Source organism: Malus sylvestris, chromosome 2 (genome assembly GCF_916048215.2).
Source record: "Malus sylvestris chromosome 2, drMalSylv7.2, whole genome shotgun sequence".
Classification (NCBI taxonomy): Eukaryota; Viridiplantae; Streptophyta; class Magnoliopsida; order Rosales; family Rosaceae; genus Malus; species Malus sylvestris.
Window position 1 is genome coordinate 8,898,638 of NC_062261.1, and position 17,616 is coordinate 8,916,253.

General features: G+C 35.8%; 1 protein-coding gene across 1 annotated transcript; it reads left to right on the forward strand.

Annotated features, from left to right (window-relative positions):
- The first annotated feature begins 15,645 nt into the window (after window positions 1-15,645).
- LOC126600559 (endochitinase-like) lies at window positions 15,646-17,616 on the forward strand. The gene is made up of 3 exons (XM_050267144.1): window positions 15,646-16,150; window positions 16,642-16,789; window positions 17,051-17,616. The coding sequence occupies exons 1-3, from the start codon at window positions 15,718-15,720 to the stop codon at window positions 17,421-17,423; spliced, it is 954 nt and encodes a 317-aa protein (XP_050123101.1). The 5' UTR covers window positions 15,646-15,717; the 3' UTR covers window positions 17,424-17,616.

Sequence of the window (17,616 nt, forward strand, 5' to 3'; positions counted from 1 at the left end):
GTCTCTAGTTGGCTTGGCTAGCTAAGTGTAAAAGTACAATATATATAGGACTCTTCCACACATAATGTTGGAGAAGGGACTTCGTGTGCACATGCTTCTCCTTCGTCTCCATGCGTCTGATTCGGACAATAAACAAATAATTAATTAGAGCATGCGATGTCACTTGTTATCATGGTCTAAAATATCCATAATATCCCGATATTTCCATCGAAATTTCCGTGTTTTTGGACTACCGATATTTCCGATATCATCGATATTTTAGACCTTGCTAAATCACTCATGTATCTTACCATGCAATGTATAAAGTGTAAAATATTGTACTAATTCATTATATATAAATGATTATGGTGTGTTTAAACTTCTTTCATTAATTACTACATATTTTCTACACTCACAATGTTTGCCAGCTCGCTATATAATCAACTTAAATCAGTTATATCTATCATGCAATGCATTTCCTTCCAATTTTTTGTGATAAACTAATAGATAATTGACTAAATAAACATCATGCAAAGTTTCAATAAAAATTTTCAAGTTTTTCTTACAATTTCCGTGGTTTTTATTCAATTTTTATCGATATCGATAATATCCCGATATTTCCATCGAAATTTCCGTGTTTTTGGACTACCGATATTTCCGATATCATCGATATTTAATACCTTGCTTGTTATTACGGTCTAATGATATTTCTCTTCATTTGTAATTAAGTAATAGGTCTTAGGTTCGCTACTCGCCAAAGGTGAATTTGAATTATATCATTGCTAGCCTATTGTGAGGTTAAGTCCACATTCTTAATATAGATAATATCGTTGGTTCACAAAATAGAGCATGAGATTAATCCAGATAAGGACGAAAGCCTAATGCAGTCATACGCGGTTGATGATAACTCTCTAAACAGTCTTTGCTCTTCTAAAATAAGTATTAACTCTCTCTTTGTATTTGCAATCAAAGGGTAATTACTTGATCCCTTGTACAACTGCTATAGTTGGAAAAATTATTTGATCCCATGTAATTACTACAAACACCACCACACGGTCTGTATAATCAACCGCGTGGTATATATAATCAGCCTACGTTTATCGTATGAGTAGAAAACAAGTTTAAATTGCGGATAAACCTAAACCACAGAACGTGGGTTTTATTCTAATCTTGAGACTCCCTGCAGTTTGAATTTTATCAATAGAACAATTTATTTTAAGGAATATTTTGGATGCAGTCTCTAATCATTAACATTCTTTGATTAAAACTTTAATAGTATTCAAAGTTTGATCAAGGTCCCTTGACTTTGTACATCTCATTATATTACTATTAATATTTATATTTTTATAGTTTTGACATTAATTGTTTGATATTTTATGAGATTTATAATCCTATAAATTTAAAATCCCTCACTATAATACTATTAGAATCGGTTACAATAAAAAAATTCAAATATTTTGATTGAATAAATGGATAAAAACTATGTAAAAATAAGAAATAATAAATGGTAAAAGAATGAATCCATAGTGTTAAAAAAAATTGGTACATTTCACATATAACAAAGTGGTACATTAATAAAGAAGAATGGGTACATTAGAAATAAATTAGGGTACAGATAAAAGATTAAAATTATGAATACAAATGAATTTTTAAAAATATAGGCGCTAAAAGAAATTAATACATGGGTACAAAATAAAACTAAAAAGAAAATACTACAAATTTAAGAAAAAATGTTGCAAATTAAAAGTGGGTACAAACTAAAAATATAAATATATGATACAAAGTTTAGGCATAAAACATAAATATACCATATGTAATTTTTCTATCATTGATTAAAAATACAATGTCACATGACGGTATACACATGGATACAAACACAAATAAAACTTTAAAAAATATGGGCACAAAAAAAAACTAATATATGGGTACAAATTAAAAATGAAAATAAAATTGGTACAAATTAAAAAATATTTGCAAATTAAAAATAGGTACAAACTAAAAATAAAAATATATGATAAAAAATTTAGCCATAAATATAAATATACTAATTATAACATTTTTAACATTAAAGGAATATATTTAAAAATAAAAATATTTTATTATTCAAATAATTAATGATGTTATTAATATCCAAGGACCTTGATAAAAAATTGAAAATGAATAGGATTTTAATCAATGGAGTAACAAAAAAAAGAATGTGAACCTAATTTTCCCTTATTTTAATCCAATTTCCATAGCATATTTTAGTGAAAAATTAAACCCCTTAACCAGCATGCCATGTAAGCAATTTAAAAAAAATATTATTTGGAAACTTGCTCAGTTGTTAGACTAGACTTAATTAATCCGAAATTCTCTCCAGAATTGTAGCATGCATTAGTACGTAATTTTCCATTGTTATTAGTATAGGATCCCTACTAAATAGGGATTAATATAACCTATATATATTGAAATCTTTTCTAAACATCAATGCAAGAAGTCATAATTCTACATGATATCATTTGTCTAGATTTTCGTTCTCTTTGATCCTGGTTTTCTTTCTTCTCTCCCCATTCAATACAGTACATCAACAAAAAAAAAACAAAAAAACAAAAAAAAAAAAAACATCAAAATAGTTTATTTTCGTTCCCCATGTATAAGGTCTACATTAGTGGCGTGTTTACATAACCGTAATGAAAATATGAAGAATTGAATTGAGGAGGATTGAATTGAGAATGAGTTGGAATGAGAAGAAATCAGAATCGGATTCTTGTTTAAGCTGTTTACTTAAATGTTCTGGAATCGGAAGATGCTCTGGTCTTTGGTTGACGCTATATGTGGAAAAGACCCCTTATAAAAGATTAGAGATGTAACTGGTACTATGTCTATGTCTTTGACCTATCGATTGAGGGGTGCTTCTTATCATATCTGTGGTGCGACCTATCGCCCTAAATCTAAGCGATGGAAGCGTCGCTATCTTTGTATGCTTTCGCCGTCAGGCGTATTCCCGTTTCCATTGAAACTGTGGTTAGCATTTCCAGATTTTGGAGTGTTAACGCCGGGTGTCGCACGGGCCTTCATTCTTTTTAGGGCTAAGTAGCGCCTTCGCTTTGTTTGTAATGAAAAGGAAAGAGAGGGTCTTCGGACATTTTATCCAGTTCAGGGGGCGGACTTTCTTGATCGCCTCATTCTTCAACCATGGGTTAAGATGTGGCTAAAGTATCTCCGATGGTACGCTGAGGTTAGCGTAAATTACGATGTGTCGCTCGAGGTCTCTCGAGCCTCCTGTTGTACCAATGTCTATATTTCGTTCTAGGAATAAGGTAAGGATCCTCTGGTATGGAGTTTTACAGGCGGAGAGCAGTGCCCGCTCCCTTGTGTTTGAGGGAGTTGGTGCGGCATTCGAAGTTCGAGTGGCTTTGGTACCGGGCAGAGGAAAGAGACAGAATAATAACATTGAAATAGCTTACTTTACTTTATAGGGGCTTGGGGTTTTTCCTATTATTATTCCTTAGTTTAAGTTAAGCTAGCGATGGGACTAAGAAAGGCTAGGTAGCTAGCTTTCTTAGGATTACTCGCTGGCTGACTATGACGATTGCCCTCACTCGAAAGTCGCTTCAAAAAATTCTAATAAGATTGTTTTCAACATTCCCCCCGGGCTTATGGTTGAGCCTCTTATTGCGTAGTCCGTTTTATTTTTAAGAAAGCAAAGAGGCAAGCTTTAAGATGTTCTTTGATCCTTGTTGTACTTTTGGGATACCCTTATTCCAAAATCCTAAAGCAGTGGGTTTGTTGTGTGCAAACTTGAAATTTTAAAAATATTAAGAGGGCATAATAGGTAGAAAAAATGCATTCCCATTCACTCCCTCATCCAGAACTAAAATACCACACACATCTAAGAAGTTCGATTCCACCATTTTGTGGAATTCGATTCCAGATTTTGTGTGGGCCCTACTTACTTTTAACATCCCCAAATGTTAGTAAATGCTGGAATGCTTCAGAAGGAATGCGATTCTGTTTCTTTCCACTCTATTCCCATTTGGTAAGCATGCCATGGGTGCTTTACTATTTCTTCCCCATCAATCTTCCAGAGTATCCTACGGTCACTACATAATCAATTCCTACATCTCTCAACCATCCATTACCCTTTTCATTTCTTCTTGTTTTCTGTGTCTCCTTCAAACGAAGCCTTCCCTTATCTGAAGCTTTCCCTTTTGTCTTTTAGTTGCTTCAAAGTTCCGCTTTTGTTTTTCTTTTTATTATGGCATCCCCTCTACCTTTAGTCCAAACAACATGTAGTCATGGCCCTTCCACAGCATTCAGCATGGCCCAGCCGCACCAACAGAAGCAGCAGCAACAGCAGCTCACATGGCTTGGGCACCCATGTGATAATGTGAGGACAAAGTTCCATATCGTTGAGGATCAAACTGATAGCAGTATAAGATGAATGGTTAGATGGGATGCCATGTGTCAATTGATTAGTATGATTGTTATATGGTGGTTAAGGGTTGTTGAGATTGTAGTGACTTAGTGTGCAAGCAAGCCTTGTTAGTTAGGAGAATATATAACAATGTGTAAGAGTTGTATCTCTCATAAGAAAATATACAAGAATTAATCTCTCTCTCTACATTTCCCTCTCATTCTCTCTAAAACCTTCATCATCATTCTGTAGTACTGCAACATAATTTGTTGCTTTACATGTTATCATTCGCCTGTCAAGCTCTTCTTGCTTAAAAGGTTTCTTCAGTCTTGGATTTCTTGCTTCCACCGCTCAAGATCTTATTCTTCTTCGATCTTTGGATCTCGGAACTCTAAAAGTTTATGAGTTTTTCTTCATCACTATAGCGCACTCCAGGTGTTTGATCATATCTCATTCACAATTTTTCTACGACAGGCTACAATGGTGACTACTAATCAACTATAAATCGTGCAATCACCCATCACATCTGTTATCTCTACCATCTCTACTTCTGTGACTATCAAGCTTAATGATTCCAACTATCTTACTTGGAATTTTCAGATTCAATTGCTACTCGAAGGCCATGGAATTATGGAGTTCTTAGATGGGTCTAATCCTTGTCCTGAAAGGTTTGTTTCTTCTGGTTCATGGGAATCTGAAGTCGATTCTGAGGACTCATCATCAAGAACTGAAACAGATGCATACAAGGTCTGGAAAATGCATGATCGTGCCTTGATGCAAGTTATTACTATCATACTATCTCCATCAACTATGTCTTGTGCCATTGGAAGTACAAGTGCTCGAGATTTATGGATTCGACTCAAAGAATAGTTTTCCATTGTCACTCGTGCAACTATCTTTCAAATGAAATTAGAGTTGTAGAATATCAAGAAAGGCATTGATTCAATATCCCCGTATTTGCAAAGAATTAAGGAAGCTCGAGATTATTTGGCAGCTGCAGGAGTATACTTTGAAAATGATGATATTGTCATATTAACACTTAATGGTTTACCAGGAGAGTACAATACTATAAGATCCATCATTAGAGGTAGAGAAAGTGTCATCTCTAAGATCTAAGATCCTAGTTGCTTGCTGAAGAAGCAATGGTTGCCAAGAATTCTGAGTCTAGTTCCAAGTACTCATCTTTTTCATCCCAAGTGTAATCTGGTAATCATAACCAAGGTTTTTCTGGCAATTCAAGTCAAGGGTATTCAAGTAATCCATATTCTTGTTTCTCTGGTGTGACTACTCAGGCTACCTATTTCAAGAATAACTACAACAAGAACAAGGGCATAGGTAAATTCAACTGCAACTCTAATTTTTGATTTGGGAATTCAAGAAACAACTATAATACTTCTACATCTGGTATTCTTGGTGCACCTCCAACACATTCAGCTTGTCAAATCTGTGGAAAATTTGGACACCTTGCTGAGACATGCAGATTCAAAAATAATGATATTGTAGTAATTGAAGGGTGTCAAATATGTGGCAAGAATAACCATACTGCTCAGTTTTGTCATTTTAGAAATGCAAATGTATCTAGAAATCCTCCTCAGATGACTGCAATGCATATGGCTTCCTCGCCATTAACTCCAGCCTCAAATGCTCATTCTCAGCAATTCTGGCTTACAGATTCAGAAGCAACAAACCATTTAACGGCTAATTTGCAGAATCTATCCTAGGTACTTCATTCCCATCCACAGAGACAATTCAAACTACAAATGGTGCAGGTTTATCAATATCACATATTGGATCTTTTCTCATTCATACACCTATTCAACCATTGAAGCTTAATTCAGTTCTATATGTTCCAAGAATTACTCATAATTTGTTATCTGTACACAAAATTTGTCTGGATTGTTGGCTGATCTTTCATGCTTTTAATTTTTGGATTCAGGACAAAGCCACATGGAGGATTATGTACAAGGGGCAGTGCAATAATAGGTTATATCCAATACCAATATCAAGACCAACTGCAATTCAGCATCAATCATTCAAAGCTGCATTTCTTGGACAACAAGTGCATTCCACTTTCTGGCATAGTAGGCTAGGTCACCCTTTTAATTTCATTGTTTCCACTATACTTAGAAAGTCTAATATTCCAGTACCCTCTAATGTATCACGTTCACTGTGTCATTCATGTTTACAAGGGAAATTTAGCAAATTGCCTTTCTCTTCATCTGTCTCTAAGTCTGTAATTCCATTTGAAATTGTTCACAATGATGTATGGGGTCCTGCTCCTTGTAATTCCATTGATGGATATAAATACTATATGACATTCATTGATGAATGCACAAGATATTGTTTGTTATTTCCTTTTCATAACAAAAGTGAAGTGTGTTATGTGTTCATTGGGTTATATCAGTTCATTTTTAATCACTTTGTAATTTCAATCAAAACCTTACAAAGTGATGGGGGTAAGGAATATACAAGTACAACTTTTCAATCATTCTTGTTAGACAAAGGAATCACTGATCAAATATCATGTCCTCATACTCAAGAACAAAATGGGTTGGCAGAAAGAAAGCATAAACACATTGTTGAAACCTCAAGCACACTGTTACAAAATGCATCTTTACCTGTATTTTCTGGTCTTATGCTTGTCAAACTGCAATATACCTTATCAATAGGATGCCATCACCAACCTTACATAATTAATCACCACTTAGGGCCTTATTTCAGTCTGTTCCAGAAGTTCAACACCTCAGGATTTTTGGTTATGCATGCTTTCCATTATTGAAGCCTTTTACCAATGACAAGTTACAACCCAAAACCAAAAAATGCATTTTTCTGGGATATGCATCTAAATACAAGGGGTACATATGTTTTGAGGTTAGTTCAAAGAAGGTTTACATTTCTAGACATGTCATATTTGATGAGTGTGTTTTTCCATATCCTTCTATTTCCCAAAAACCGTATGTACTTCTAACAAGGTCCATTTCTGATGATTCATTAAAATCAGTGTCTGTCACAAGTGAAATTACTGCCAAATCTATCTGTGTCTATTCCTAGTCCTACACCTAGCCTTGCTAGTGTCAATGATCTATCTCAAACACCATCTTATGACAATGAGACACCATCTGATAATCATATATCAGCAGAAGCCACAAGACAACCCATTACTGCACTTCACCTCAATGTATTTCTTCTCCAACCCCTGTGACTCCTAAGTTTTAACCAGAAAGCTTACAAGTTATTTTGCCTATACCTTCACTAAACTTGCATCCTATGCAAACAAGGTCAAAGAATGGAAATATAAAGAAGAAAGCTTTTCTAGCCATGACATTTGAGAATACAGAAGTTGATTTATCTTAGATTGAACCAGTTTCATATAAGTCTGCTCTTAAATCTCCAGTGTGGTTTAAGGCTATGGAGGAGGAAATACAAGCTTTACACTCTCAGAACACTTGGTCTTTAGTCCATTTACCATAAAACAGAAACATTATGGGGTGCAAGTGGATCTTTAAGATCAAAAGACATGCAGATGGAACCATTTAAAGGTAAAAGGCTAGACTTGTGGGAAATGGATTCAATCAAGAGACAAGTATAGACTATGGTGAAACATTCAATCCTCTGGTTAAACCTACTACAGTAAGGCTTGTTCTTGCATTGGCAACACATTTTGGATGGTCTTTAAGATAACTTAATGTAAAAAATGCAATTTTGCATGGAATCTTGCAAGAAGAGGTGTATATGGCACAACCTCATTGATTTGTGGATTCCCTACACTCTTCCTTAGTTTGTAAACTTCACAAGTCCTTATATGGCTTAAAACAAGCTCCAAGAGCATGAAATGAGAGATTTACTAATTTCTTGCCTTTTCTGGGATTTCAAACCACTTATGCAGACACATCACTGTTTGTCAAACATGTTGGTTCTGATGTGGTTATTCTTCAACTCTATGTGGATGATATAATCATCATAAGGAGTGCAACTAATGCAATGAAAGAAACAATTTCTGCATTGGCAACATAGTTTGATATTAAGGATCTGGGACCTCTACACTACTTCCTTGGCATTCAAATTACACAGACTGCAGAAGGATTATTTCTGTCTCAGCACAAATATGTCAATGATTTGTTAACAAAAACAAAAATGCATCAATCAAAGCCCTCTTATACCCCTTGCTTGCCTTACAATCGACTTCTTAAGAATGATGGAGTACCTTTTAACAACCCTGAGCTATACAGACGCATAGTGGGAACTTTGCAACATCTCACCTTTACAAGACCTGACATTGAATTCTATGTGCACTAGGTCTGTCAATTCATGCATTGTCCTATGGAATCACACTATTTGGTTGTCAAAATGATTCTTAGATACCTTAAAGGTACACAGAATTATGGCATTCAATATGTTAAAGGAGAATTTGGAGCTAAATACATTCAGTGATGCTGACTGGACTAGGGATCCCAATGATAGAAAGTCCGCAACTGGTTTTTTTTTTTTTCTTGGGATACAATCTAATATCATGGTATTCAAACAAACAAAATATAGTGTCTCGTTCATCTACTGAAGCTGAGTATAGAGCAATTGCTACAACAGTTGCTGAGATTGATTGGATACGACAACTACTTACCTTTCTATAAATTTTAGTCCTAACTCCATCTATAATGTTTTGTGACAATCTATCAACTATTGCCCTTACCTGCAATCCAATGATGCATCAAAGAACGAAGCACATAGAGGTCGATGTGCATTTTGTGTGTGAAAGAGTTGCCAAACAACTAGTTCACATGCAGTTTGTGTCCTTGAATGAGCAATTTGCTGATATTTTAACTAAAGGGTTGTCTGCGCAATTATTCCATGCTCATTGCTGCAATCTCAGGCTCCGTGATCCTTCCCTGAGCTTGAGGAATGATGATAACATTATATGATGAATGGTTAGATAGGATGCCATGTGTCAATTGATTAGTATAGTTGTTATAAGGTGGTTAAAGGTTGTTGAGATTGTAGTGACTTAATGTACAAGCAAGCCTTGTTAGTTAGGAGAATATATAACAATGTGTAAGAGTTGTATCTCTCATAAGAAAATATACAAGAATTAATCTCTCTTTCTCTCTCGACATTTCCCTCTCATTCTCTCTAAAACCTTCATCGTCATTCTGCATTACTGCAACATAATATGTTTCTTTACACAAACTATGTAAAAACTTATAAAATTTTGTGACTCACCCCGACCCGAAATGTCCACTAGGACTCCGAATCGAGATGTGATGGCCGACACCTGGAAGGTGACGAAGCCATAAGGTGTGATGATGTGGAAAAATGTGAATAAATTTAAACCTAAGAGTGCCTAAATACCAGAGTGCACCGGTGAGCGGGAATGAACCCACTTCACATGTGAAGTTAGAGCATAAGCAAGTACAGAAGAGTGAATTAAGAATCGTACCCTCGAAATAATATCCAATACTAAGAATCGCCACGAATCTTCGACGATAAGGAAGCTCAACTAATAAAACCTGGAGGGTGAAGACAAGACAAAGGTGAGTGGCCCTGTAAATAAAATTTTAATAGAAACCATGTAAAACATTATAACCTCTTGCTACAACACATGTATAATTTCCAGAAAAATATCATAAATATACCACAAGACAGCATCTCATCAACAATAACAAATAATCATGTGATTAATAACTCATACTAGTACGCAAGTCAGAGTCACCTATGATGACCTGTACGACTTACCCATATTTCATCACATATACTAGTTTATCACATATTTCATCACATATGCTAGCTTATCGCGTATTCATCACATATGCTAGCTCATCACGTATTCATCACATATGATAGCTCATCACGTATTCATCACATATGCTAGCTTATCACATATTCATCACATATGCTAGCTCATCACATATTCATCATATATGCTAGCTTATCACATATTCATCACATATGCTAGCTTATCACATATTCATATCTCATCAATCAATCTAGCTAAGGCACCTATAGTGACATGTACGACATTACGTTTGCACACGAGTCGGAACCACTATAGTGGTCTGTACGACAGGACTGGGTGTAAATGAATACGCTCAAGTGCTACGATCACGTGAAGAGTCACCTACGAGTTGGAACCACCTATAGTGACATGTACGACAGGCCTGTGCACCTACCTTGAATTCAAGGTGAGCGTATGGTGCGGGAGGTGAACATTACGTGAAGGACTGTGCCCTGGCCACGGGTGGAAGCACTAACACTGGGGTGCAGATTTATGAGCTTTAAATGCATCTAATACAACATGTACGATTCATAAGCAACATGTATGACAATGCCGAAGTTGCCTACTATTGCAACTTGTACGACAATGTCGGAGTTTCTTAAAACATAAATGTAGTCATACCATAACCCTATCAATTCAACTAATACCGTATACTTACCTGAACTTACTTGTGTGTCCTGCGTTCACCTTTGCACTTTGGAGCGTTCACAATAATTATGTGCAAGGAATATACAGATGGAAATACCAGGATGTAAGTCTGAAATTCAACATATCATAATATTTCCAAATATATAAACATATAAACAAATGGTCTAGAATGCATAAACTGTAATGCCCCATTCCCAAACTAGTCTGTTATCTTGATTATTCATTCTCATTTATTATATGGTTGCATCTAACGTCTCGTTAGACTGCCTACGTACCATAAACCGGGATCAAGCCATTCGCAGTTTGCAATAGTATTTCAAAGCATTCACAGTAATCATAAGCAATAATCAATTTATAAACATTTATGGAATTGTCAATTATATATATATATATATATATATATATATAATATACAGTAGAAAGGAAAATACCTACTTACCTGGAGTCCACGCTATGATTCTCTAGCACGTGCATCGAGGTGTCTCAAATGATTAGCGCCTAGAACAATTATAGAATCACATCTCAGAATTCTTATAAATAGAATACGTAATTCACATAAAACACATCCTCAAGGACATTCTAAAATAGTTTGAGACCTATCGACCATAAGTCAACCGTCTACAACCCTGTAAACTCTCTCCGGAAGATCTGCATATCAGATTTCCAATCCGAAACTTCTAAAGGTCCACATTATGCTTCTAGAATAACATACTAAAATTTCATTACGATCCAACGGTCGGATTTTTGTCAATTGCCCAAAACTAAGTGACGATTAACATTTATTTTATAAACTTACAAATCCAATTCGGGAAGATCCGTACATTGGATTCCCGATCCATAAGTTTCTATGGTCCTCAAATATTACGTACTATGATGTATTGAAGTTTGGTGACGATCCAACAGTCGGATCGTCGATTCATATTTTGACCTATTCACGTGTTGAAATGAAACTAAGCCCAAATAATGAAATTACGTCATACTGATATCAATTATGAACCCAGGGCATCTAATAGTACTTAAACAAAATATCATTGGCCCACAGGCCACGTGCCGCTGTGGGTGGCGGTCGGCCGCCCCGACTTGCCGGAAAATTCAACTATTTTTAAAAATTCTCAAAAATTATAGAATTGAAGATCTCAAAGAGTAGAGTAAACTTTATACGTGTGGCCAAGTCCAATTTTGCTAAAACCGTACGAAACCCTAGAATTGGGTGTGATTCGATTCAACCTCCAAACTTGCTTCGACGCCTCCACCACTGCTTGGGCTTTGTTCCTGGGTTCTAGGGGGTGTTTTGGTAGTGGTAATTGAAGGAAAATGTTTCACAAATGGGTGGATTTCGAGTAAGCTTCCCTCGGCACCCCTCACCATTTTTGTACTAAAATACTATCAATTTTCCTCTAATTTTTTGTGAAAGAAGAAGAGAAAGGCCCACGGTGATGATTAGAAGCAGTTCCTAGGTCCAATTCGTCGGAAAATTGGACGAGAAACGGTGAGAAGCCGCCGGTTTGAAGACATGGGTTACACGAGTTAAGGAAGACCCGTTTGGGTCCCCTCCTTTTCTTCTTCTCTCCTTTCCTCCTGCTCTCCTTCCTATTGGTCAGTCGTCTCTCCTCCTCTCCTCTGATTGGGTAGCAGCCCTTCTCCTCTGCTCTCTCTCCCATCCCTCCTTCTTCTTCCTCTTATTCTTCAACTATTTTTAAAAATCACTAAATGATAAACAAAATATATCATTATAAAAAAATGTATAAAATATATAAATAGCAACTAAACAAAAGTACTTCTCGGTTTTATAATTCCGTAACGTCGAGTACTTCAAGAAAACGCTAAGTATTAATTCATACACCTCGCTATACGTTGGTCAACGAATGTCAAGACCCTCGCCTCTAAAAGCATTTTCGTAAAATCACACTTTTAAAATATATAAAAATGTAAAATTTGGGACGGGTTGTCACATTTTGAACTACTCCTTATATTGCTAATTGATTTTATAGTAGAACTTAACTTCTTCAACCTAAACTTGCTATTGTTGGTCTTTTAGGCCCTCCATGGTGTTGTCCATGCTATACCTCTCAAAACACTCATGCCACATGTCCTCACACGCCCCATGGGCCCGATACTACTCATCTCCTCGCCGAAGTCCAATTTACTCTCCCGTTTGATCCAAAATATTATTTTGATACTAGTGCCACTCACCATATGACCGGCCAATCCTCTGCACTTTCTGCTCCCCAACCATATACTGGTTCCAAAATGTTTACTTGGGCAATGGTGATTCGATGAATATACCCATACTGGTACAATTCCTCTACCTCTTGGTCCTACTAAATTCCATCTCCTTAATGTTTTTCTTATTCCTGAACTTTGCAAAGATCTTCTTTCTGTTGTTCGTTTTACTCAAGCAAATCTAGTCTTTTTCGTATTTGCTCCTAACTTGTACCAAATCTACACCATTATTTACCTCTAACATAATTAACCAAACTCACGTACTTCATAGAACATAACCAAAACCACAATCCCAAATTTGTTCACGTTTTAAACACAACCTTAAGTGCAGTTAATAGAACCACCATGAGGTGGTTTAGTGGTTGAGGCTGAATTTCAGACTCGTACTTCACACAACTTGTTATGGGTTAGATTTCTGACGTTGATGAATCATATGATGGTGGTAAAGGGGAGTCTGAAATGGTTGTGTGAGTCTTCCCCAACCCAGAAAAGTGGACTGTCATGAGAAAGCCACCAGTTAAACTACTTTTATTTTTTTTAAAGGGTGCAACTAATAGAAAGACATTTTAATTAAACAATTGTAGTTCATACTTTCGCGGATTGTATGAACAAATACCCCATAAGTTTCTTGCTTACTAACACAGAATAAAGAAGTGCGTCCCAAGTTGAAAAATTTGGTTAATTTTAATTATACTTATAAAACTCATAAATTCAAGACATAATTGTCGATTTGCCCCCTGAATTTGTATTTAACTGCCAATTTTCCACTTGAACTTTAATTTTAACCAATTACCCCTTGAACTTTTTTAATTAGCCAATTTCCCCCTTAAATTTTAATTTTAGCCGATTCCCCCCCCTGAACTTTTATAAATAGCCACTTTCCCCCCTCACGTTAGATTTCAAAAAATTTCATCCAATTTTCCATCCATCTTGATCATGGAAACAACACGTGACAACTGTATGAGGGCAAAAAGAATGAAAAACTAAATGAAAGTTTTTAAAATCTAATGCCAAGGGGAGAATTGCCTATTTATAAAAGTTCAAGGAGTAATCGGCTAAAATTAAAGTTCAAGGGGGAAACTGGATAATTAAAAAAGTTCAAGGAGGTAATTGGCTAAAATTAAAATTCAGGGAGAAATTAGCAACTACATACAAGTTCAAGGGGAAAATAAACAAATACCTCTAAATTCAATGATGATAACAACCGAAATTCATCAATTACACATGAAGACTAATAAACATAACATTCAAACAAGGAGGAGTAAGTAAAAAATCTAACCTATAATAACAAGAGAGGCACATAGTTACGATTAGACGTGCAATTTGGGTTGGGCCAACCCAAATCCACCAATGCCCAATATGATTTCAAACATAATCGAACATGTTAAAATGACTAAAAACTCATCCAAACCCAACCCAAGCTCACAATCATTTATTAGGTAGAGTTGGGTCAATGCCTTGTCCTGGCATGTCAACTCAAACCCAACTCCATTTCTAGTCCGAATTTGATTATGCACATATTACGCACCTCACTTCATAATATATAATATATAAAGCCACATATAAGTTTTGTGATGACTATACTTGAAGTTTGTTGTTGGTTTTCATATGAATAATGAATGATATTGTTGCATTTAGATTTTTTTTTTGGTTTAAAACTTTGGCATTCTCTAATATTTTAATTTCAACTTTGCACGATTCAAAGTATCCCCATGCTATTTGGTTTTTTATTTTGGTGAAAATGGTGACGTGCAAAATTCGAAAAATCTTGCAAAATAAGATATTACAATATTGCATTGGATAAAGTTGGACAAACCTGAACCCAACCCGCACAAGCCCAAACCCTATTGAAACCCTTGAACACAAGATATCTAATCTGCTAAGCAAGATTACTAATTTACGATAGATTGCGTGTGAAAGTGGGTAGGACAATCCGAGATTTAGATGAAGTACATGTAGTTCAACTGTTATTATTTTAAATGATAATAATAAGAATCGTATCTGTTCAGTTTACTGAGAAGTTTGCTTTGTTTTCCCTTTTCTTAGCAAGACAATGTTCATATATTAAGAACAAAATTTCAGATACATTCATATATATCCTTAGGAAGACATTCAAAAATTCATGTTCATATATTAAGAACAAGATTTCAGATACAATGAGATACATTCATGTTCATCTGTAGGCTAGACTTTCGAGTCGTCAAACCGGGATCAAAAGTGAATGTGAACTCACAAAAATTCAAGAGAGATTTTTGTGCATGATGTCTTTCCCTTAAAAGTTCATGTTCAAACTTTGAATTGACAAAGTCATATTCAAAGTAAACGTGAGCGACAAGTTTAGTTCGCAACTATTCCTGCCTGCCCGTTTCCATAAATTCTATGAACTTAATTCTTAATCAACTGATGCGTTTCAAGGGGAGCCTGAAAAGAGATGAACTAGTCAATCCTTAGCGAAATATCTTTAGGCCTGCCCTAGCATCCTGACCAATTTTAACGTCACCAAAATAATTACTTTTCGGCAATTTTCACAACAAAAAAAAAAAGAAAAAGAAAGAAAGAAGTAAATAAATGGCATGGCACACTTGAGAAAATGGTCAATCAAAACCGCTCCAGAAAAACTATAAATACACACACCCAAAACCTAATTCATAGATCAGAAAACCATCGAACACTTTCACAGAAAAATATATAAAAAGAAAAAGAAATGAAGTTGCAAGCTCTCATTTTTTTGTCCCTAACTTTGTTGCTAGGAATCTCAGCAGAGCAATGTGGGAGCCAAGCCGGTGGCGCCGTGTGTCCAAATGGGCTGTGTTGTAGCCAGTATGGGTGGTGCGGCACCACATCTGACTACTGCGCCACTGGTTGCCAAAGCCAATGTGGCTCAACCCCTAATCCTACTCCAACCCCAACCCCAAGTGGTGGTGGTGGTGATATCAGCAGCCTCATTAGCTCGTCGGTTTTCGACCAAATGCTGAAGTATCGAAATGATGCACGCTGCCAGAGTAATGGGTTTTACACATATGATGCTTTCGTTGCTGCTGCTCGGTCTTTTAATGGGTTTGGCACAACTGGAGATGATGGTACTCGCAAAAGAGAGCTTGCTGCTTTCTTGGCACAAACCTCTCATGAGACTACTGGTCAGTACTCAATCTTGGTCATGTTTTTTTTTAGTTTGTTTAGTTTTTGTGTTTAATTATCATGAGAATAAAGCTGGTCTAATCATTTTGACGCATCACATGACTGATCGCCTCCCTAATAGGTTTTTAGATCGTGGGGCAAAATTTGAAAATCAATTGAAAATATAACTTTATTAATTCTTATTTTATTCAAAGGAGTTCCACGCTACCTTAATCATGTCTACCTCAAATCACTCGCCATATGACCATTGAATTAAATTTAGTGTTTTATTGTTGAACCATATTCGTCAATTTTCTTCATTACGAATGAATGTCTTAATGATTTTGGATTTGTCTATTTTTTTTGTAAGAATAATCTATAAATGATGTATAAAATTATAGACAAATCGAATCGTAGAAATACTTTACAAAATGTACCCTACAAAATGAGTGCCAAAAAATGTATTAAAAGCATGTGTCTTCAAATTCTAACATATTATTTAATTATGTAGGAGGATGGGAAAGTGCACCAGATGGTCCATATGCATGGGGATATTGCTTTGTCAATGAAATAAACCAAGATGTGTATTGTTCTTCCAACCAATATCCATGCGCTGCTGGCAAGAAATATTACGGCAGAGGACCCATCCAACTCACCCAGTAAGTCTATCTTATTTTTCAACTTGAAAGCATTAATATTCACCAACTTGGCAAATGATCTGGAAATGTAGTCATTATTGCTTATAATATATATATGTGTGTGTGTGTTAAAATTCAGGTGAATTCATATATCAGTTATAATATAATGTTAATTACGGTGTAACAGTTATATCGAAAAATTTATAATAAATATAGTCTGTTGAATTGTTGACTTTGACTATTGGAGACTGACTTGTTTTTCAACTTCTTTGACTTTTCTAGCAACTACAACTATGGTCAAGCGGGTCAAGCACTTGGACAGGATCTGATAAACAACCCAGATCTAGTGGCTACAGACCCGGTTGTGTCATTCAGGACAGCTATATGGTTTTGGATGACTCCACAGAGCAACAAGCCATCAAGCCATGATGTCATCACTGGTACGTGGAGCCCATCTAGTGCAGACACGTCAGCGGGTCGAGTTCCCGGGTATGGAGTGATCACCAACATCATCAATGGAGGGCTTGAATGTGGCAAGGGTCAGGATGATAGGGTTGCTAGTCGGATTGGGTTCTACAGAAGGTACTGTGAGATATTGGGAGTGAGTCCGGGGGACAACTTGGATTGTTACAATCAAAGGCCTTTTGCCCAATAAAGTGACTATAATCCCATGTACCAAATAAAATGCAATAATAATCTTGTTTCTATTTTCATAGAAAAAGCTCCCTAGTTATTGGTTTTATTGCGACATTGTGAAGAAGAGAATCGATCTCAAGAACTTAGTTCTCGTTGTAAAAGCAAATCACTTAACCTTATACTACTATTAAGAAACTCTCTAAATTTGTGTA

Coding starts and splice junctions, on each gene's coding strand:
- LOC126600559 (XM_050267144.1), top strand. CDS start 15,718: ATGAAGTTGCAAGCTCTCATTTTTTTGTCCCTAACTTTGTTGCTAGGA. Junction 16,151..16,641: donor AACCTCTCATGAGACTACTG/GTCAGTACTCAA, acceptor TTAATTATGTAG/GAGGATGGGAAAGTGCACCA. Junction 16,790..17,050: donor GGACCCATCCAACTCACCCA/GTAAGTCTATCT, acceptor TGACTTTTCTAG/CAACTACAACTATGGTCAAG.